Source organism: Amphiura filiformis, chromosome 17, assembly GCF_039555335.1.
Source record: "Amphiura filiformis chromosome 17, Afil_fr2py, whole genome shotgun sequence".
NCBI classification, from domain to species: Eukaryota; Metazoa; Echinodermata; class Ophiuroidea; order Amphilepidida; family Amphiuridae; genus Amphiura; species Amphiura filiformis.
Genome location: NC_092644.1, coordinates 33861695 through 33886896, shown reverse-complemented (window position 1 = coordinate 33886896; position 25202 = coordinate 33861695). Strand labels below are relative to the sequence as shown.

At 36.0% G+C, this 25202-nt stretch overlaps 1 protein-coding gene across 6 annotated transcripts in view; it reads left to right on the top strand.

The window, feature by feature from the left end:
* Nucleotides 1-13146, top strand: part of LOC140137671 (ras-related C3 botulinum toxin substrate 1) — a 32856-nt gene extending 19710 nt beyond the window's left edge. The window contains exons 5-6 of one of the 6 annotated variants that reach the window (XM_072159417.1): nt 3688-3880; nt 12359-12497. In XM_072159417.1, the coding sequence (XP_072015518.1) occupies nt 3688-3846 (159 nt within the window). In that variant the 3' untranslated portion in view covers nt 3847-3880; nt 12359-12497. Of the gene's footprint in view, nt 1-2217; nt 2418-3149; nt 3414-3687; nt 3886-8834; nt 9035-12358 lie in introns of those variants that run through there. The other 5 variants (XM_072159421.1, XM_072159420.1, XM_072159423.1 and 2 more) reach the window with 5 other exon arrangements.
* The last annotated feature ends 12056 nt before the right edge of the window (nt 13147-25202 follow it).

Below are 25202 nucleotides of genomic sequence, written 5' to 3'. Positions count from 1 at the left end.
CTGAAATCAAATAATTTTGATTTTTTGAAATTCGCAATGTAATAAACATTTTATGGCAAATGATTAAAAATTTATATTTTTGATATTTAAGAGTACTCGAAGTAAACTTTTTAAATCTGATGATTTATACTTAAAGTGTATGTAAGTGGGATGAAAAGCCGACGCTTAATTGAAAAATTTGACCTTAAGTATTGAAGATATGAAATTTGTACAAAAAAAAAAAAAAAAAAAATTAGGTCTTTTTGGGAAAAAAATCCATATCTTCAATATGAAAGGTCAAAATGTTCAATTGATCGTCGGCTTTTCCTCCCAGCTACATACACTTTAAGAATATGTCATTAGATTTATCAAATTTACTTATCTATATATATTATATATCAAAAATGTGAAAAATATCGAATTTTAATAATTTGTCATAAAATTTGTATTATATCGTGAATTTCAAAAATGAAAATTATTTGATATCAGAAAGACATTCTCAGTATTCAGAATGCAATTCGATATGTCTGATGTGCTCTAATGTCCCACAATAAATACTATCCAAACGTTCATACCCCTTCACTTAATTAAGTTAATTTTGACCACTTGGACCCCTATGATTGAACTTAGAACTCTGTGGACTCCTCCCTGGACCCCCAAGGTTCAGAGACTAATGGGCTATTCCAGTTGAAATACATACACCCCTATTGAAGACATGACTTTAATCTCCCACACAGGGAGTGTGAATTTCAATGAGCTTACCTGAATTGGCAATTCCATTTGAAGTATACACTCCCTGTGTGGGAGATAAAGGTCATGTCTTCCAAAGGGGGCATAGGGGCCCAATGCTACTCTGGTATGATCATGAGATTTCTAAAGGTAAGAGGTGCAGGGGTCAGAAATTTACAACCAAGTGCGAGAATCCTTTTGGATTCTCCCAGTGGAATTTTGCAAGAATCCACAGATTCTCGCCATATAACTTTGTAAGATAATTGAAATATTTACGAGAATCCATTTAGATTCTTGCAATTTTTTTGACGAGAATCTTTGCGAGAATGGATTCTCGCCGAATTTCTGACCCTGAAGTGGACGCTAAGTGCTGTGTGGTTGTCATACAAAGTGAGTTTGTTACAGATCAATAGACTCACTTGTTAACGTAGGATGAATATGGCAACTGCACTATATGCATGACTGCATAGCACTAAGGAGTAAAGATCCAGCTCGTATTGGGTGTAAAAATCAGATATGCCACCCATGAACTGATATTTATTCCTTTTAAGGGATCTAGAATGAGCGTTTATTGCATTTCGATAGTATTTTTTGTGGGACTTGAGAGCATCGCAGACCTATCGAATCGCATTCTGAATACGAAGCATGTCTTTCTGATATCAAATATTTTTCATTTTTTGAAAATCACAATATAATACAAATTTTATGACAAATTATAAAATTTGATATTTTTCAAATTTTGACATATAACAGTCCTCGAAGTAAATTATATAAATCTAATGATATATTCTTAAAGTGTATGTAGCTGGGAGGAAAAGCCGATGGTCAATTGAAAATTTTGACCTTTCATATTGAAGATATGGATTTTTTTCCCAAAAAGACCTAATTTTTTTTGGTGTTTTAGGAAAAAATCCATATCTTCAATCTGAAAGGTCAAAATTTTCAATTGATCGTCGACTTTTCATCCCACCTACATACACTTTAAATATAAATCGTGAGATTTATAAAGTTTACCAGTACTGTTAAATATCAAAAATATCAATTTTAATGATTTGCCATAAAATGTGTATTAAATTGCTAATTTCAAAAATCAAAATTATTTGATATCAGAAGGACATTCTTCGTATTCAGAATGCAATTCGATATGTCTGATGTGCTCTAATGTCCCACAATAAATACTGTCCAAACGTTCATACCCCAGCCCTTAATATGATGCATCATTCTGAAAGATGAGTGTGATGTACCAAATTGTAAAAACAGGTTATGGTAGAGTAATGTACTATTTTTGAAAAGAGTAGGTCAAACTCAATTTAGAGAATGCCCAGCTTGCTAACATAGATGTCAACATTTTGTGGGGTTTTGGACCTAAAAGGATTTTTAAAAGTTTGTCCACAAGGGCATTTGGCAGAGGACATGCGTGGATCATTTCAAGCATGGACATTCTTAACTGTATAGAATTTTGCCAGTTACTAAAATGTATTGTTTGTTTTGCATCTAAATCATCACCAGGGTTTACAGATGGCAAAAGAAATTAGCTCTGTTAAATACCTGGAATGCTCAGCTCTAACACAAAAGGGTTTAAAGACAGTTTTTGACGAAGGCATACGAGCCGTTCTTTGTCCGCCAAAACAGGAAAAGAAAAAGAAACATTGCCAAGTTCTTTGATTTGACCGTCTTGGAGTCAAATTTTACTACTTCGTCAGCAAAGCGTAATGTTGATTTGATCAAGAATTTACCACAAATATTCATCAATATTATATGTGCATCTATGAACTCCATGAACATTTCATGCAAATTCAGACGTCAAGCTGTGTTACATTTTCATAGAGTTTTTGTAATGAAAAGTATATTTGTGTTATTGTGTTACAATTGGCTGAGTTCAAATTAGAGAATAAAGGTATTGGTTTTAGCCCCTGGAGTGTATCTATCGTCTCATATAACACGGGCGACATCATTATTATAAGTAAAACAACGAGACAAAGCTGAGTTGTTTTACGCCATTATAATGAGGCAGTAACTGAAAACTTGAACCAAGCCATTGTATCTTCCGATTGTGTATCACCACAGATTTCAACATACATTGGTTCGCCTCAAGTCCCGTAGTCACATTGGTGCGTATTTGGCTGGTCGCAGTATTGGATTGAGCGTCGTAAAGTTAATCGCGCAGAGTGTAAACGCAAATGTACAAGGGCGATTTGTCAGCACACTTGCAGCGCAGCAGCGAAAAAGCATTGACATCACTACCAAACTTGAGGTGAACCAAAGAATATAGCTAGCATGACCCTCAATCCATCTGACATGAATTGTGTTCATCTAGGGTAGTAGGTGTGAAGAATGTTTGGTACCACTTCCAAGTGAACACATTTTTAAAGTAATGTTGTTTTGGTGTAAGATACTGTTAAATATTTCCACTTTTTTCCTGCTAAAATTAAATTTATCAGGGTTTGCAGATGACAAAAGAAATAAATGCGGTCAAATATCTGGAGTGTTCAGCCCTTACCCAAAAAGGTCTCAAGCAGGTTTTTGATGAAGGCATCCGTGCTGTTCTTTGTCCACCGGCAAAGAAAAAACAAAAGAAAGGACCATGTACTGTTCTATAATGGAGGGATTGTTCAACACTGATGTAATGTGCATGTAAGGTACACTCATTCATAAATGGCATTCAACTTCAAGAACCTTCCACAACCAGTTATACAAATTCATTGTGTTTCATTATTCTGATGGAACTCTTTTTTTTTTGAGGAGGGGAGGGAGCATTGAAGTCACTACCGAACTTGAGGTGAACCAAAGACTATAACTAGCACAATCCTCAATCCATCCAACATAAATTTGTCCATATATCTATGGTTAGCATATGTGTAGGTGTGAAGAATGTTTGTTACCACTTCAAGTGAGCATGTTTTTAAAGTAATATTGTTTTGGTGTAAGATACTGTTAAATTATTCCACTTTTTTTTCCTGCTAAAATTAAATTTATCAGGGTTTGCAGATGACAAAAGAAATACATGCAGTCAAATACCTGGAGTGTTCGGCCCTTACCCAAAAAGGTCTCAAGCAGGTTTTTGATGAAGGCATCCGCGCTGTTCTTTGTCCACCGGCAAAGAAAAAACAAAAGAAAGGACCATGTACTGTTCTATAATGGAGGGATTGTTCAACACTGATGTAATGTGCATGTAAGGTACACTCATTCATAAATGAGTCATTCAACTTCAAGAACCTTCCACAACCAGTTACACAAATTCATTGGTATAACTACAGTTTCATTATTCTGATGGAACTATTTTTCCCTCGGCAATTTATTAGACCATGGAAACAGTATGAACTCTTTCTACAATTCTAGTGCACCAAGTGATAAACTTTTCTGAAAAATATGTCAAATTGTTTACCAATATCCACAATATATTGCATATAATTCAAAAGGGTCAAATACTCCAGACGTCCCGTGGAACAAATTTCCAATCTTATAAAGCCATAACGTACAATCTTTAAAATGAATTTATGGTTAATTTTATTCAAATCCGACTTTTTGGCATGTTTTTGACAGATTACAGATGTCCATACTTGCTATATTTGATATTTTTTATATTTAACAGCACTCGAAGTAAACTTTATAAATCCGATGATTTTTACTTAAAGTGTATGTAGGTGGGATGAAAAGCCGACGATCAATTGAAAATGTTGACCTTTCGTATTGAATATGGATTTTTTCCCCAAAACACCAAAAAAATTTGGTCTTTTTGGGAAAAAAATCCATATCTTCAATATGAAAGGTCAAAATTTTCAATTGACCATCGGCTTTTCCTCCCAACTACATACACTTTAAGAATATATCATTAGATTTATATAATTTACTTCCGAGGACTGTTATATATCAAAAATTTGAAAAATATCAAATTTTTATAATTTGTCATCAAATTTGTATTATATTGTGATTTTCAAAAAATGAAAATTATTTGATATCAGAAAGACATGCTTCATTATTCAGAATGCAATTCGATAGGTCTGAGGTGCTCTCATGTCCCACAAAAAATACTGTCGAAAACGCAATAAATGCTCATTCTAGATCCCTTAAATTCATCATGTTTAGAAGGTTAATTTTGTGGTCTAAAGTATATAGAACTGCAACCTGGGTTTAGGACACATGGTTAAATTAAAAGCCACACAAGTTGAAAATATAATATTTCTTACAAAAATGAACATAATTATCGCCTGTATTGACTGGTTTGTGAAATGTTCTGGAGTTTACTTGCTGTTTAAAAGCGAGAAACTGCTATTAAAAGCAAGGGGGAAAGGTGGAGCTGATCAATAACACATGCAGGATGTGTTACAAATGGGATATGCGGCAAACTGAACACTACAAAGTCAATGTCACAATTCTTTCATCTTTGTTTTTCAGATGTTGGGTGCAAATGTAAATCGGTGTTAATCAAGCTTTGAATCAACTGCATCTTCATGCCTTGATTCGGTCAATTCACAATATAATGTGCCTCTAGCGGTTGCTGGGGAGAGGCCAAAATATAAATATGCAGTGCATCATGGGAAAATGTCGATATTTAAAGCCTGCATAATACAAATACAACAGGAACGTATGTCATTGTGTGTTTAATATGTCAATACAATGATGTTACCTACGAGTGCGCACTAAAACAGCAATTTACAATTCTAGGATTCATTTGCTATCTATTGATCACACAGAATCCTTTGTGGAGCTGTTTTCAATATTAGTATTATTACACTTGCATGAAAATCCAATGGTGGCTAGAACGGCAATGTGGACCCTGGAGGTCAAAAATTGGACTGGCAAGTACAACCGCTGGTGGGCATCATATTGTGAATCGTATTAATTGTGCCAAGTTCCATTTAGTTTTATGCTTATCCCAGCATTGGCAAAAGAGGAAGAATTGTGGCAGTGATTTTAGGGATTAAAAAAAAGGGAAAATGCTTGCTTGCTTTAGGGTTTTTTTGGTGAGGGCTTATTTATTTTTGTTTTATTTTAGTTTTATAAATTGTATGCATTAGAAGTACATGGATGCAGTTTTGATTGGTACAGTATTTGCTATTAAAAATGGGCCATGCACTTTTACTTGCAATGGGCTTTTTGGTCAGCTAATATACGGCCAATGACATGATGCTGTAATTTGTAAAAGATCTTTTTCTATAAATATCTCATCATGCACTGTTCATGGGGTAGTATTGCAGGACGCATATAGGTTTGATAAGCGCAAAACTGTAGGCAGACATGCAAGTTTACCCTTAAGTATATCACCCCTGGAATACATGTCGTCACTAGGTGGGAAAAACCTCATATGTACTTTTTGCCCTTGAACATGGATGAAGCAAACCATTCAATATAAAGTCTACACCTACAAGGCTTTATCCATTTTCAAGGGCCAAAAGTAAATATGAGTTGTTTCCTGCATGTACTTTTGGCCCTTGAACGTGGATGAAGCAACCTCTTCAATGTAAAGTTTACACCAACAAGGCTTTATCCATGTTTAAGGGCCAAAAGTACATTTGAGGTTTTTTCCGATAGTGCATGACGTGATATAATGTATAGGTATATGGGGGGAAGATCCATCCAGATTCAGTTGACATCATTAATGGTTCATAAGCAATATCGGGAAACTGCCTTTCAAGTTCTGCAAAATCAATACATGTTTGTTTTGAAGGGAGCCTGCGAACATTTTAAAGGAAGCATCAACACAGCTGTTCCAGAGTATCCATTGTTTTATCCAAGAATGTTGTGTACAATAGATACACACACTAAAATCTCAAAACATTATCATACAAACACATGTGGAAAAAATGTGTCAGATAAAATTTTAACAAGTCTTCAGCATGAGAAACTGTTGCCCTGAAAAGTTTGACAATCACTTCACCTCAAGATATCGACTAATTAACCCTGCCCTCAATCAGGGGGATGGGAACTTTCCCAAATTTATGACTTTGTTCTTCTGTTCACCAAGAATTATAATTAAGAGTCAATTGTCAGTCCATCTGAAACTATTGGGAATGGAGTATTGTTACTCCTAATTGTCTGGAACGAAATGTGGTGACTGCTGAAGACTTGTTGGAAGTTTATCATTCAAGGCATAATGATACATTTCCTTCAGAGAAGGAGTGAAAAGCCATATAGATGTTGCTGTATTCATCAAGCCAATCATTTAGTACTTACCATCGGAATTCCATTTGAAACACTTTGCAAAATCAAGATTCTCACAAACTACCAGCTATAATGTGTCTCATCTCAAATTGAGAGTATCGCCATGTTGGATGTCGCAGTGGCAGTGCATTTATGCAGTTTTGTCACCAGCGTACGCCAAACTGCACTTCTACGCATGTGTATATGCCACACAGGATTAGGTTAAATGCAAGCGATTCAAAACTGCCACAACAGCATCCAACATGGATCAACTTGAGACGAGACACTACACATGTAGCAAGAATCAACTGGTTTTCTTCAACTAGTAGAGGAAGTGTGTGAGTTGTGTAAGAATCCATATCATTTTTAAACACTCCGATTCTTGCAAAGAATTTTGTGGGAATCATTTGACTCTTACATGAGAATCAGCTTTGACTCGCACACATTTTTAGCAAGTATCAACTCATGATTTCTTGACACCCCTGCTTATCGATTCCCACAATCCGTTTGTGGAGAATCCAAGAGAGGATTGGATCTTACCAAGAAGCCTTGAACCAGTTTCATCACATTACTTATATTGTGCTGTGAAGATTTTATATAAACAAAATGACAGTGCTCTTTTCAAGTCAGTTATTAATTGAAAAATCCCATTTTAATATTGCACATGAAATCCCTAACCATTTGAAATATGGATGGATCTATATATTTGAAATTTGTGTAGGGATGTACATGTAATTAACACCAACCTGACAGCCAGTGGCTATACTTTATACCACCTTGAGTGTGGTAGTAGTGATCAATGTAGTTGCATATTGGGCAATTCCATTTAAAATCCACATTATCCCTGTGGAGGATTTTGAAAATCTATTGCATATGGTGAGTATGAATTTCAAATGGAATGAACATGTTAGGCAGCTCCATTTGAATTTCATACACACTCTCAGAAAGCCTTTAACAGAGGGAGGGTGAGTTTCAAATAGAGTTGGTTAATGTGCTCATTCCATTTGAAATCTATATACTAATCCTGTGAAAAGTATTTCCAAAATTGTTCACAGGATTTTGAATGGAATAGCATATTTCGCTGGTTGCCATGTCGAATCATGCTGTCTGCCATCACCTGCAATGCATATTGTGTACACAGACGTTTTGTCAACATGTGTGCATTGCAAAAGCATAAAAACACTTACATTACTACCAAGGGATGTATAGTCACTGTGCTGCTAGGCATGTAAAATTGCACAGCCTGACTGACTGGTAGCAGACTGGTATAAGTTCCTGTTGAGTTCCTATTGGTTACACATGTACTTGCCCTACTGGCTAGAACCTACACGTAAAAGTTCAGGTACACCCGCGGATATGTGCCTTACCCTGGGTGACAAACCTTATTTGATCTATTGGCATCAAGAGGTTGATACACAAATTGGTAATAAGCCCTTTTTCAGTTTCAGTTTAAAGTGCATTGTGGGTAATATGCTCGGAATATAAACATTGAGGACTTGCCACAATATTTCCATGAGGGTGAACTTTGCACTTTGTAAGAAACATTTCCTGTACGTGTTTTGCACATTTTTTGGTCTTGATGTCTTCTGAACACTTGCAGAAGACAATAAAAGTATTGATGAGCTAGCTAGAAACTGCTGGTGTGAAAGCGAGAAACTAAAATCAGTGGGGAATCCCTTCCAGGCGCTGCTCATCACACACTTTGTCAAGGGAGGAGGTTGAGTTATTTATCTCTCAAACACACCCGGATGTTGATGTGCAGATGATGCAATGTCCAATTTTTCTGAAATTGTGAAAGGGCTTATTGTGAGTTATGTCTCTGCAAAGCAAACATGTGCGATATAGTAAAAATCTATTCTTTGAAGTGTATCTTCTTTCATTGGTTCAGTTTCATCCATATTTTGATTGACTGATTTAACATGTACCCGCATACACCCTACAATCCCTTAACCGTATATGTGCTACACTTTGAATGTCATTACCAGGGCTTACAGATGGCGAAAGAAATCACTGCAGTGAAATATCTGGAATGTTCAGCGCTCACACAAAAAGGCCTCAAGACGGTGTTTGACGAAGCAATTCGTGCCGTCTTGTGCCCCCCGAAACCCCCCAAGAAACAAAACCGATGCCTTCTGCTTTAATCATGGCGGACATTTTACATTCCTCTACACATCTATTTCAACATGTAAAGTATTTATTTGACCTTTAACCTTTACCCAGCCCCTCTTTCATGTTTGTACCTTAGTTTGTATACCACCAAAGCTTTATATTTTCAAAACAAGTGTACGGATTATCGAGAAAACTTGAACATTTTTGGAATTTGTTATCAACTAACAAATGAGAAAACTGCCTCGTGAATTGAATTTTTATTAAGCTTTGTTGGTAAATAATAACCGTCTTTATGTACAAGCTTTTATGCTAACTAAGCCTGCAAAATGATATCCAGTACCCTACACTCGACACCCGTTTTGCATGCAAGATCTACTATGCGTGCTTCACCACTCTCCCCACCCTTCACCCCTCCCAGTCTCACTGCTCTATCAAGCATCAACACATTTCAACATTTGTCTTGCATGTAATTGGACATTGCAATTTGGACATTGCTGCTGCTAAGCTGTTATGAATCTTAATATATTTCACAAAGCAACTAAATTAAGGTTTTATTTTAATATGATAAACTATAGCAATGTGTAAACTGATATTGGACTCATTTGCTTATTAAAAGTTACCTTTTTCAGAGTCTTAGTTTAGCAGCCACGTAGCTTGCGACACCATGATTATGGCGTCCTCATTTAGCATAGTGTTTTAAATCCTCTGGTCACATGACCAATCTCGGTGGTCAAGTGTCAGCAGATCATCGTAGAGGGCGGGCAGGTGACCAGAGAATTGTAAACACTTACAAGACACTGTGATGGTGTCACAAGCTACATCGCTGCTAAACCAAGACTCTGAAAAAGGTTAACTTTTTAAGTAAATATTGAACTACAGCTATAGTAAACAGTCAATTGAAAAGCTCCATACAGGGTGTCTCAGAATGATTATTACAAAGATGGGTACTAATCATTTTTGGGACACCCTATTTATTATAGGACTCTCCATACATGTAGGCCAATCTTATAGAATTCATGGATATCAGTATCACTAAGATGACATAATGGGCTATTCCAGTTGAAATCCATATACCTCCTATGGAAGACATGACCTTAACCTCCCACACAGGGAGTATGAATTTCAAATGGGATTACCTGAATAGGTTACTCCATTTGAAATCTACACCCCATGTGGGGGAGATTAAGGTTCCATAGGGGTGTAATTGTATGGATTTCAACTGGAATAGCTTAATAAACAAAATTAGCTATTTCAACCAGTATCATATGGACTGTCTAATAGCAAACATTTCAAACCATGCAGATACATGCATTTTTATATTCATTATAAGATTTGCTGCACTCTATATGCGCTGGGGCCATTCATTGGACCACAGTGGTAACATTGAACCCCATGATGAAAATAATGTGTAGTGAGTGAATGTTCTTAGTCATCCAGTAGTTTCAAACAGAGTTTTGGAATTAAATCTAATACTGGAACTGACTTTTTTTGCAACTACATGTGCATTGCGTGTGGAACCACCAGACTTCATCAGGCAACTATCACATGACCAGCCTAGCGGGTCAGTTGCCTGATGAAGTCTGGTGGTTCCAGACGCAACGTCGCAATAGTTGCAAAAAAGTAACTTCCAGTATTATATTTAATTCCAAAATTCAATATTAACGTGTAGTAATTTAAAGTAATTGAACAATGAAGTCAATCAAATTGATCTACCCCAATCTAGAATCTAGTCTTTTATTTATTACAGCAGGGTTCAGTATTACCTTGGTAACATCTGCAACATCCAAAGAATGCACCTACATATATATTTCTATATACCTACCTAAATCCACTCCATTTATGTATCGAGGGCTCGGCGCAACAAAGCTATATCTCCATTAGCTCTCCTTAGTAATGTTTTGTAGAAATGCAAATGGAGATATGGCTTGTTGCAATGAGCCCTCGATATATAATTTCAATAGAGTACTGAAGTGTGACGTCATAAAATTTTCTTTTTTGCATTTCAGCATTTTCATGACCATATTTCAGTAGAACATGATGAAAAACATCCACAGTCCAAATTTGGTGGGAATCGGATCATGACTGTTTGGAACCAGGCCAATTTACACTGATTTCAATGGGGCTAATTAGGTATTCATGCGGCCATATCTCGGGCCCTCATGATCCGATTCCCACCAAATTTGGACTGTGGATGTTTTTCATCATGCTCCACCGATACATGGTATTCAAAACGCTGAAATGCAAAAAGTTTTCTGTGACGTCATCACTTCGGTACTCTATATACCTACATATATGTTTATTCTTGCAATTTGTATATCTATACCCTCATTGATCCTCATGTCTATGTGCTGAATTCATGCTTTGTACATGTATTTATATTCATTTAATCTTGTAAGTTGTGGATGCATTATCTACACCATGATCTCATTTGTTCATGTTATATGTTTATAGTTGTCCATCTGTGCCATGCTATTTTGCCCATGACACATGCTGCTTTCTATGTTGCTAGCTATACAAATGATCAGCAGATGCTTTTTAACAAATCTTGCTAACTTTTTCTGCTTTTCTTTAGTATGGCAGGCTTCAAATACTTCGTAGCTAGATGTAGATGTGTATGTATTTAGTAAATTATGTGTTCTTATACATGGCACAGTTCAAAAATGATATAGAATTGCTTGTTTCCCCATGGAGACAGGAGTCTTTGTGGAAAGACGTTTCTCAGCCAAATAATTAGAAAGCACAAATGTTTAGCCTTTCACCTCACATGGGATGAACGCAAGTTTCTGAACTGTGGCCATGGAGTAGAGGTGACCGTATTGTTGTGGTTTGGTAAACATGTCAAATTTAATTTAGGCACATTTTACTTATGGGAAAAACAATCATTTTGCAATAGGCTGTTCCAGTTGAATTAGTACACATCATATGGATGATATAACCTTAGTCTTCCACATATGGAGTGTGAATTTCAAATGGGTTTACCCGAATGAGTGACGCCATTTGAAATATGAACTACGCTCCCTGTGTAGGAGATTGAGGTCATGGCTTTCATAGTGGAATAGCCCAATGTCAAAAGGGATAGCTTGATTCATCAAAAAAGACAAAATCAAAGTTGGTGAAGTGAATAAGAAATGAAAACAAGAAATGATGTTGTAAACGTTATTAGGTGAAAGACTCAGTATTTTTGACATGGTGTGTCTTGAATCCCATAACTGGTTTAGGGTGTGTATTTATCAACACTCTAATGAAAAATGATTTCACAAACAAGTAGAAAAAACAAACATGCCTAAACTGTTTTGAGCAATCTTACCAAACCATGATGACATTGAAAAGTTGCAATTTTGTTACTCTGAAAATGAAATGAAATAACGTTTTTGTTCTAATTTTGTGATTATATTTTCAGGGATTACAAATGGCAAGAGAGATCACTGCAGTCAAATACTTGGAATGTTCAGCGCTCACACAAAAAGGCCTCAAGACTGTGTTTGATGAAGCCATCCGCGCCGTACTGTGCCCCCCGAAAGCTCCCAAGAAAAAAAAGGGATGTCGTCTGCTATAATTTTATGTTTTGTTTTGTTTTTTTCATAATGATGAAACCAGTTACTGTATAAGCTGAAATTTTCGCTGTGGTTCACGGTTTGAGCTTATAACTACTAAGCTTCATTACCGCTGAATTATCACCTCATGATAATAGTATTGGAGCTTGCAACCGTAAAAATACATGTACGCGAAAATATTGGCTTATACAGTTATTGTATGAGTGCAAAATCATCATGAGTGCAGTGAATACTTGTTCAAGTTCAAAGTCTGCAAACTTGGGTTAGCGACTCTTGGAATAGTATATAATACACTGTGAATGGAATTAGTCTCATTTCTAGGGCATAGTTCACTATACAACAATCATAGCTTGAAAGTTGACCTCAAGTGGTGTAGTTTTTGTACCAAACACATTCAGAGGTCATTTTATGAAAGTGCAGCATATCAACCGCTTAGAGCACAAAAATGCTAACTGGATTATGTGCATGTGCTGCCTGGAGCCAAAAAGGTTTTAACTTCCTTTGTTTAACCTAAGCAATTAACCTTTTTTGTACCAAGCAGCCTTTGCAGTTAGCCTTTTTGCGCTCCAAGCAGTCAATATTGAGGTTAAAGAACTACCCTGACTGATATGATGATTGGTTTGAGATGTTTTCATCTTCAGTTATGAAAACTCTTGCAAGTGATATCTGTTCTAAATTCTTTGATACCTTTTCTAAATTCTTTGTTGTTCAAAACAACGCTTGGCAGCTATAACTCCCCGGCAGCTATTTGCACTCATGATGTTTTTGCAGTCATCCAGAGTGCAGCCGATAGCCATTGTACAGAAGCCTTATACAATTGTAATGCTATATATATAGACCTTAATTTTTTGTTTTGTTTTTGTCTTTTTGTATTTTGTTTACTCTGCAAGCAGTCAAATTTTAGCGCATGTTATTTCTTGCACGTTGCTAGCTAAATTTGATTTGGAATGAATTGGTTTTTTAACTTAGTTTTATATACATGTAGGCCTATTCTAGGATACTGTAGGATTTAAATTTAATGCTAGCATCATGATTTCTGTGAAGTACAAGAAATAACATTGCGCCGAAAATTTCTGCTTGTTCTGTACGTAGTTCATTGTTTCCAAACCTAAAGTGTCTTCGAGAATCAAGAGGAAAAAAATAATGAAAACAAAAATATTATTGATATCAGTCGCACAGTAATCCAACTATTAGAAGTAATTAATATAATCATGGAATATGTCCGGCAAATTTGTAAATCCGGCAAACATGTACATGTAGGGTATTTAGGGTATTTTGTTTGCCTTGATAAAGTTGTAAATTGGGATATATACATACACAGGTTTTGGAACAATGAATGTAAAATTGTGTACCGAATCCAAAATGCATAGCTATAATTCAACTAACACAGGGACACCATTGGCGTGTACGGAGGGGGGCTTTGGGTGCTGAAGCCCCTCACAAATCATGTAAAATCAGCCATTTTTTGGCGATTTTAGCCATTAAGCCCCGCATAAATCTGAAAGCCCCTCTGAGCCCCCCGCAGGAACAGATCCTGGACACGCCGGTGGACACCCTGTATATGTCATATTATTAGGATATGGTGTGAGCATGAAGAACTAGATGTTAATTCCTGTGTGTTAGTGGAGATAAATATTTGGTTTAAAAAAGAAACAAATTTGATAGCTCTAAGTACATATGTACTCAATTGTGAAGGTCTTTTTTTGTGTTTACTGTATATGCTTTTACATATGCAGGAGATACATTATCATTGGATTGAAAACATTTCTATTGAATTGAAAGCTTCAGTGATAGAAAGACATATTGGGCTATTCCAGTTCTAATTCATACACCCCCTATGGAAGACATGACCTTAATCTTCCACACAGGGAGTGTGAATTTCATATGGGGTTACCTGAATGGGTGACTCCATTTGAAATCTACACCCCCTGTGTGGGAGATTAAGGTCATGTCTTCAATAGGGGGTGAGGATGAATTTCAGCTGGAGTAACCCATTTTAATGACTGACTACGTAACAGGTTTTGTAAGCTTACTAACAAGTAAAAGTTAACATTTTGAGGAGAAAGCCATTGCTTTGTGGACTTAATTCTCCCTAGCTAGTAGCTACCAGTGGTGAAAAGGATTCAAATATCAACTCTCCTGTAACCTTTAACCCCAGGACAGCAAAGTTATCTGCCATGCTCCATGCATTGAGTCAGGCATGTAGGATCAGCCCTACTTCTATACTACTCTTGTTGGCCCACTGTGTATTTTGTCTAGCGTAGCTATACAATAGGCTCTTTGTTTAGAAACAAGCAGTGGTCAAGAGTAGCTGGGATTATATTTTACCAATATTATATCAATTTAATCATTATTTATTGAGCTGATGAATTTATTTCACACCATATATAAATGCATGGTGACCATTTTTATTGATGTATATGAAAGCGGTCAACCTGCAGTAATTTGCTGTACATTTTCGTTCCTACGTAAGCTAATTTTGATAAAACTGTTGACGAAACAGTAAATACACTGTTTCACTAGCATGAATTACATAACCAAGACAATATTTATGTATACCTATTGTCTTTGGAGGAGTCTAATTGAATTAGTCTTGTCTGCAATGCTCTTGTCACTGTGATTTATCTTAGTCTTCTCCAATGCTTGCTGCTTGTGTAGCTCATCATTTCTTCGGCAATTATGTCTTGTTGCTTGTAAATGGGTTTTTTTCCCTGTGAATCAAGTCACATGATATGGAAGTGAATCTCATGTCACATATCAACATTACGGTGGTGACCCATAAAGCTTATCAAGAAATCAAAATTTACCTAATTTACTATACAGTTATTCTTTTTATTACATCGTGCCAGTAATATTCTAGGAAACACTTATTTTTTCTACAGAACTTAAAATTATAATTATTTATGGTCTTGCTGGGTTCGATTGAAGCAAACAAAATTTGGGCATTATGCATGGGGATCTTTGTTGCAGTATACAGCTTTTCCTTAAAACTATTGAAATTTTGTTCCAAAAACTCATGAAAAAAAGTATGTTTAAGGAACGGTTATCTGTTAATGCACCAATAAGGAGTGGGAATTTGCGTAGCATTTTCATTTTCACTCAAATCAAACGATCTGCTACAGCACGTTCAGTCTAATATACACGCTTTCGTTACTGTCTTCCAATCTTTCAGAATCTTAAACTTTTAATTATGACATTGTATGAGAAAAATTTAGTAATTTTTGATGTTAAATGCGTGATAAGAAATTGGAAGAGAGCTTTTTTGTTGCTTGTTGGAGCATTTTACATTTGTATGTATTGAAAGGAAATTAAGTATCCATACCCTTTGAATTATTATCAAAAATAATCTTTCCCTCTTGGTGAAAGGGTGCTTTATATTATATATATAGATAAATTTGCTCTCTCATTTTGTAATAAAAAGCACCAATTTGTATATGACATCACAATGCAGGTATGTATATAAAGATATTAAACATTTTGGGTTTTGTATTAATATGGGAAATGCAAAAAAATAACAATTTAAAAAAAAGATAAAGCTCTTGTTTTGATTTTAGTTTTCTGTTGTAGGGTAGCGATATCAGAATTAAACAATTTGGTTTTCGTTTTGTCATAAAAACTTAATGCGTGTGGCCTTACGTTTTGAGAGGCGACGTTGACGTGAATAAGGAATAAGGGTTGTGTCCCAAAAAATAAGAAACCTGTTGATGCTGCTATGATGTATAAAATCCAAACAAGAGTTTGGGAGCATGTATTTTAAAGTAAATTTGTAAAAAGAAAACATAAAACATCATAAAGTGTAGAGTATTATAGTATCGCATCGTCTGTATGTATTGCGTACTTGCATTAATTGAGGTACTCTTGATTACAGAGCACAGAGGGAGTGAGTAACCTTGCATTAACTTCATTTATTCAGAACCATTAGGTCAAAAAGGTGGGGTGTAAAGAAATATGAGTATGAGGGGGTCAGATGAAGACTAGTGGAAGAAGTGCCCAAGTGAATATGAATAACATTGTTTTATCTTTTGACTTTATTGTACATGTAGGCATATGAAATTGGCACGCAAACGGATCAATCTAAAAATTTCAAGTGAAACCAGTGAAGTTTCCGATCCATTAAAGTTGATCTATTTCAAAATATAGCCTACATTTTCTGAGGAACACATTTTTGTACTTGAGTACTTCTTTCACTGCGTCAATTGTAATTGACTCTTAAGCAGCCATGTGAGCCCACCATTTCAGCGGTAGTCCAATTCATTTTGGAAGCATGCAATTATAGTGTGTATTGTAGGACAAATGTAGTCACTCAAAGTACACAGGTCATTCTGAAATGGGCAAGGAGATAAATACACAACAATTGAGTGATGGTAGTATAATGATGGGGGGAAAATGAACGAATGATCGTTTCTTTTCCATTGTATGATCAATTGTGCTTCATACAATTATCAAATGGGCATTTTGTTTATGCACAGATGTATGGTTGTGCATAGATATTTTTGACAGCATATTAACTTTGTAAAAAAATGGCATAAACTATGTTATGAATGGAAGAACCCTGATATCAACCCATGCACTGAGAGTTCTTAAACGGGCTAAAGCACATGGAGCAATCTACATGGAATCCACATAATAATCCGCTGCTTCTAGTACGCTTTGGTAATGACAACATGAATGAATAGCATTGGGCTATTCCATTTAAAATCCACACTACCCCTGTGGAAGATTTTGGAAATATGTTCCATAGGTGGAGTATGAATTTCAAATGGAATGACCACATTAGCAGCTCCATTGAAACACACCCTCTCTGAGTGGAAGATTCGGGTTGAATCTTTCTCAGAGGGTGTATGAAATTCAAATGGAACTGCTAATGTATTCATTCCATTTGAAATTCGCACTCCCACTGTGGAAGATATTTCCAAAATCTTCCACAGGGGTAGTGTGGATTTTAAATAGAACAGCCCATTGTGCAGTAACTGTGTGAGTAATGTGATGAAATACATGTCATACGTTTTATAACGGAAGTACACCTTAGGTCATGCGTGCAGGGGAGAATATTTTTATGCTGTCACCATGCTATGCAGTATGCCCTTTTCAAGGCTGCGCTTTAATGTGGATTGAGACAAATGCAGGGGCCACAGATGTACCAGATTGATGTGCTTTAATATGGATCTCATTTGCGGTGTTGACAGCCTCAATATTTCCATGGCATGAAGCCTTTGTGTGATTAGGAAGAAACCACAATAATGCAACTTTTTTTTTTCTGAATAAATGAAATTCTGGAATTGCCTCATGGAAAATCAAATATTTGTGAGCATTTAAAAAATATCAGAATTCTTGAAAAGACAAGAAATTCTTGTGCATACTTTACAAAACATAATTGATCGATCTGTGGTATAGTGATAACGTAAGTTGCTGCAATGCAGTGTGCCTGTGTATAATGGTATAAATCGCCCGAAAGTATGCAAGTGTTAAACTCTGGAAATAAATGTGTCCATATTATGATATTTGTAACAAAATAATTTCATAAATGTCCACATTTTCTGCAAGTATACAAAAGAGGAGCTAGGGTGCAGGGTTTTGCCTATTCAGTAGAGAACTTAGAAGGAGAAAAATATACATAAAACCATTGAAAATAATGTGATGCCTAGGATTTTCCCTCCTTAACATTTAACATATTTGTTTACCTACATTGTAATTTAAAAGTTTAACTGTTGAGGTGCTATAGATGAGGTGACCTCAATGTTTATCAACAAAGGCAAGGGACTGGTATCATCTTTATGCTTGAATGAACCCCAAGCAACCACTACACTGTTTAATAGTCTTATTGTGATGTGGCGGAGTTTTAAAAACACGAGCCCTGAACAAAAATATGATCTTGCGCAAGCATACTGCCAGGCAAAAACAATGAAAATTGTGATGATGCGTGCGCATACTGTCAGGCATTGACGTCAGAAGTCACATCATCTATACGGCTGATATCTTCAGCTATATTATCTCTCAATGAAAGTGTTTCTATGCCAAATATAAAATTTGTTCATTCGTTTATCCAGTTCTGTTTTCAAAACATGCTTGGGTCCCAATAGGACCAGTTTCAGGCAAATTTTAATCTATATAAGCATGCTGAAAGAGAAAAGAGAATTTCAAAAGTCTTAGCTTTGAGCTGAGAAATTAAATTCTTATTTCAATCTCAACTGCATCAACTGCCACTTCAGGTGTTTAAACTAAGGCTGTGCTCATTTTACAAATTCATAACAGCTTTTTTGATTACAGATATGGTATTTATATACCTTCCTCAAAGCTGAGATAAAAGACGGAGATAAAACAGTTGCAAATACAGTGATGGCAAGTTTCACTTCAATGCTGAAAATGTTGATATCACACAGGGCTCCCATGGTCCTTGAAAGTCCTTGAACTTGAAAACGCCTTTTCAAGGCCTTGAAAGTTTAATTTTGACAAAATTTAGGGAGTGGAGAGGACCTGTCACTAATATGTGCCGAATGGAGAGCCACATCATGATTTTTGTGTTGTGGTAAGTCCTTGAAAATTATGCTTTTGGACCTTTAAGGCCTTGAATTTTAAAGGCTTCAAGGTGCGGTAACCCTGATCGCATTATATTCAATGGTTTATTCTGTATAATTGCTTTCCTTTATTTCTCTACTGATACAAGATGTAAGATTTTATATTGCCTCTATAGTTAACCAAACTATTTGTATTAATATTGTGTACACAGCTAAACTGTAAAGTACCTAATGTAAAAGTAATGTAAACTATAAAAAAAATAACAAATTCAGATAAAAAATATTTTTAGGAATGTTTCATTGCCAGTTTTAGCAAAACAAATAACTTGATTTTGTAATTTTGATACATTAAAGTCTTGCATGTATAACTTAATCATGATTTTTGGGAAAGAAATCATAACCAGCATTAAGATTAACTCTTAAAGCCTGGTTTTGAAATCTTAACCAGCATTTAATAAGATTAACTCTTATAGCCTGGTTTTGAAATCTTAACCAGCATTTAATAAGATTAACTCTTATAGCCTGGTTTTGAAATCTTAACCAGCATTTAATAAGATTAACTCTTATAGCCTGGTTTTGAAATCTTAACCAGCATTTAATAAGATTAACTCTTATAGCCTGGTTTTGAAATCTTAACCAGCATTTAATAAGATTAACTCTTATAGCCTGGTTTTGAATTTGAAACCACCAAGAACCACTAACCATTCAGTATACGTACCTGTAAGTTTACCATCATACTTTCAAGTAATGTATTTGCAAACTGGTAGTTACAAAATGGTGTGTTAATCATGCTTTGTAAAAAAGAAGAGAATATATTACTTTTTTTTTTCTTTTTGGCTATGCTACTTAATCATGAACCTTTTTTTTTTTTGTAAACCCGAGTAGATATATATATTTTGATTTTTTGTTACCCCATGTTTTTCTGTTTTTGTTATGGACCAATGTGTATCGTCAATACATATATAATCAAGTCTTTTTGTATAATGAAACATTCTGGTTGTATGGGGAATATTTGAACCCGGGGGGGTCACTCCCATTGTGACCTGTACACCATCCGCGATAATGAAAACAGCGTAAAAAGGGTCGTTTTTAGGTGGGTAGGCACGACACGCGTATCGCGTTTAGGGTGTCAAAAACATGAAAAATTGGAAAAAGGGTAGCAAAATTGCAATTTCTAAATACGCTGAAATGAAATTTAGGGTATGAAATTTGATGTTAGGAATGAAATCCCTGTTTAGGGTGTCGTTTTAGTCAAGGGTTAAATCCTTGTTTAGGGTGCTTTTCAAAAGTTGATTATCGCGGATGGTGTACAGGCCACAATGGGAGTGACCCCCCCGGGTATTTGAATTGGTTCAAATATAATTCAGCTCAATATTTTTCCAAAGAAAGTTTTGTGTTGAGTGTTTTTTCTTTGCGTGTCACTCATGTAATGAGAACAATGTCTGTGCCTGAACCAACTCCTTTTATTGACCATATCAGGAAAGGGTTAAGAGGTATCTGTTGCAAGGATGACCCTTGAAAGACATACATGTACGCTTCCCAAGAATTGCAAAGTTAACATCCTTATTCATTCCTAGCATGATTCGGCCATATTAGGTAGAGCCTCTTACTGGTAATAGACATGAAAGAAAGAATTACGTCACTTTATACAATGTTATACCCTCATTATAATTCCCATTCATTCGTGCTGCCAGATCGAGGCTCTAACTTCAAACTTGAATGCATTGCATGTGTGACTGGTGCACTTGTTCTTCTTTATTGGTGTGCACAGTAACATGGTAACAAAAACCCATTGATTCTGGCTAACTATAAAATGAACACCCAAGTAGAGGGATCACCAGTGCTGATATCTACTACTATACTTAGGGAGGACAGTTTTTATGGTCTACTTAGCTCAGCAATGCTTTGCTGTCTTCGATGATGGTTCATGTACGCTAGAGCGTTCGATAGGAACAAGCGAACAGTATACGAGTTTGCTGATATATATCGGAGCGTTCAGCAGAGCAGCAGGATTATAAACACGGTCGATGGTAAAAGCAAAATCAATTTCCTTTGTGTTCAGTAAGTACATAACGACCCACTCATCAACTACTCAAGTGGTCATTAAATAAGCATGTCTCTGGTCGTGTCTGCGCTCAATAGAAAGTAAATAATGTGTGTAAATTTATGTTTACATAAAGTAGTGTAATTAGGTTTCAAGCGGTTGTTAATTCAAGCATGGTCGTAAAATTGATTCGATCAATATTTTGGTCATTGCGTTGTATTGGAGCAGAGTTGTCAATTGAGCGGAGCCTAAAAGAGTTTGCTACAGGCTTTAACCCTAACCCTACCCGAGGTTTTTTGGCTATCGGAAGGGAAAGAAGGAACGAAAAAGGAGAGAAGATGAAGAAGAAAGTCACTTGGCACCCCGGATTGAACCTCGGACCCCTCGCATGCCACGCAGAAGATCCCCAGCATGTAGCTACACAGGTGACGTTGGCCTGGCCAACGTTTCCCTGGGTATATATGACTTGGTCTGATTGCGTCATCAAGTCCCGTGGAATCCATGCACGCAGAGCGGTTTTAATAGTGAGCTTTAGTGAGTCCTAGTTCTGTTAGGGTTAAGAAGGCATATAGGGAAAATATGCATGGTCACTAACCCTAACCCTACCCGAGGTTTTTGGCTATCGGAAGGGAAAGAAGGAACGAAAAAGGAGAGAAGATGAAGAAGAAAGTCACTTGGCACCCCGGGGATTCGAACCTCGGACCCCTCGCATGCCACGCAGAAGATCCCCAGCATGTAGCTACACAGGTGACGTTGGCCCGCCAGCGATTCCCTGGGTATATATGACTTGGTCTGATTGCGTCATCAAGTCCCGTGGAATCCATGCACGCAGAGCGGTTTTAATAGTGAGCTTTAGTGAGTCCTAGTTCTGTTAGGGTTAATGGGTTTGGGCTTTGATAAAAGCCATGTACCTCTCCGATACAATGCGTTATCGAAGACAGCAAAGCATTGCTGAGCTCAGTAGACCATAAAAACTGTCCTCCCTTACTCGATACACCCACCAGTTCCACTGAGTGAGAGGGCATTGAGGCATCAACACACTATGTCCATGGGGTGAATCTAACATCCATTTCATTCAAGTGGAACTGGTGAACGTATCAAGTATAGCTAATAAAAACACATCAATTTCAAGTATTTGGACAAATTAAGGAGGGTGGTGAAATTTTTTGACTGGCTGCATACATAGGAAGGTCATTCTAAAAGTTCTACCTCCACCATCACATCTTTGTTATCTTACGTGCTAGGATATTGAACTTGCCCATACTCTTAAATCTTAGCTACAAATTGAAGTTATTTGATTAAAATGTGATTGTTAAGGGGGCACACAGGATCACTCAAAGTCGGAAATTTTAGACATTGTTTTGTATTGTATCTTTAAAAGTAATGATGATAAATACATAAAAGTATACATTTTCAGAAAGGAAATGACACAAGAAATCCAACTAGCATAGCAGACTTCTGCAAAAATGAGCAGTTTTTGAGAAAAGCGTCAAAATTGATTTTCCATGCCAATTTTTTTCGGTCCATCATATAACAGCTTACCCTAAATATCAAAATTTATGAAAATTGCATGTTTGTGTTCTAAAGACACAAATCTAGAAAGTGTTTTCTTAAATATACCATAAAATATCCCAGATTAAAAATATGGGTCAATAAGGATCAAAATTTGACTTTTTTCCAATTCTGACCAAAATCTGGGATATTTTATGGTATATCTTCAAAACGCTTTCTAGATTTGTGTCTTTAGAACAAAAATATGCAATTTTTGTCAATTTTGGTATTTGAGTAAGTTGTTATGGCGGACCGAAAAAAATTGGCATGGAAAATCAATTTTGGCGCTTTTCTCAAAAACTACTCATTTTTGCAGAAGTCTGCCGTGCTAATTGGATTCCGTGTGTCATTTCCTTTCTGAAAATGTATACCTTTATGCACTTATCATCATTACTTTTAAAGATACAATACAAAACAATGTCTAAAATTCCCCGCTTTGAGTGATCCTGTGTGCCACCTTAAGATATGTTGGTTAAAGTGAAAACAGATTTGGTAAGTCAGAAACGGTCTGAAAAGAAAGGCTAATTTTGATTAAAAAGGTTGCCAACATCTTTGTAGAAATCATTACAGATAGGACCAAAATATTTATCCTGAGTAAGCTGCTGGACAACCACATCTTGAAAACATTTTTATGGACATTATCCAAAGCTACTTTTTTTTAACTTTTAGCTTCAGTTTTTAACCATTTCCGATGTACCAAATCTGTATTTGCTTATTAAACAACCAAAAATCACATTTTCATCAGATAACTTTTAGTTTGTAGCCTAGATTTAAGAGTAAATCATGGATAATTTCAATTGCCTGGCACGTAAGACAACAGAGATGTGATGATGGAGGTAGAACTTTTTGAATGACCCTCATATATTTTTTGCAGCAAGCAAAATGTTTGAGTAATATTCTGAATTAGACCAAACAAAAAAAACATGTCTCCAAGCCCTTGGCAGTTTCAAAAACTAATGCAGAATGCAGGGTTTTTGTAAGATTTTCTTTTTTTTCAACTTAATTTTGAATGAAGATGTCATTTGCAAGTGTTCATGTTCAAAAGTACATGGCATAGAATTTTGATTCATTTACACAATTGAAGTACACATATGAATTGCTTTATAACTATAATCAAATCAAGTAAATTTTCTTCAAAATATTTCTCAGAATGATTTTATACTATAAAAAAAGGAAATAAAAAATAAATTTGCCGTTTGAGCCAAATGGATGCACTAAGAAAAACAAATGTGGGTGGGTGCTATGAGACATAACATCATTTTTGTTTGGCCTTATCAAGAAACAAACAAAAACCCGCTGCCAGCTCTGACATTATTTCTTATTTCAGGGTGCTGTAGGGGTAAGGCCCGATCAAAAATGCAGCTAAGCATCAGAAGAAAATGGACTTGGAATTGACTCCAGGGTCTTAGCTAGAAATTGAGCATTGCCTGTTATTTGAAAAAATTGCCTGTCCTAATTTGACCTTGAAAACATTTACCAGACTTCTGTAGCCCATTGGGGGTTCAGAGAGTTCAAATATCTGCTGATATGGCCTTGTTCTACAAATCTGGTCTGCTAAAAAGACCAATTAGCTTCTCAAAACATACAATTTATAATATAGCATCTGTCAAAGGCATTAATTTTGCCCGTCCCAGGAGCAAACTCCCGTCTAAAATGACGGCCAGATGGGTGGCTAGCTAAGACCCTGATTGACTTCCATTTATCCAGTGCTGCATTACCTCACCGTTCTCCCATGATCTCCTTTTCAGGTTCTACTGACACAAAAAACACTAATACACACAATGAGCAAATTATATTGTTTTGTGCTTTATTACTTTTTGTAAGAGCAACCAGTTCAAGTGAAGTTCTTGAGACAAACAGATACATTGAATTAAGAAAACAGTATAATGGTCTCTTCATTTCTTGAAGTATAAATGTGAGGGTTGCACAAGTCAATAATGTATAATTTAATCACTTACATTTGAGCAAGTCATTCTTATGTGTTATGTTGAACTTATAAGCAATTTGGCCTATTAAAAAACTAACCTCGCACACAAGACTGCCACAATATGGTTTTGCTTACCAATTTTCATGTTTTGCCTTATCGAAGACACATGATTATTTTAACTACATGAAGTGATACTCCATATCTTGTTGGATGCCATTTTAATTTGACAATTTCGCCCAGAAACCGGCTTCTAGTTGTGGTTAGGTTCCGTATCAACTAAATGGACCGACAGTAAAATAATCACTTTTCATTTTTGACCGGCAAAACTTGGAAAATTTCATTTTGATCAACAAGCCTCATGAATACAGTTTGAATGATTTTCCTAATTTTTGACCCTGATAATAGACTGCATATACAGCATTCATATTGCCTTTCAGATGCAAACTTTGCGGGGTTTTTTCAAATCATGATATTTGGATCAATCCCACTGTATAGACAGAAATTTGAAGGAATTTTGAGGCCAAATTATTACAATCAAAAAGATTGTACCCAGAGTGCAGACTCAATTTTGCTGTGTAACGCTGTGGTAAATTTTTGGAATGCTTGTTTTTCAGTCAACACTAATAGGCACGTCACATAATAAAAATGCAAAT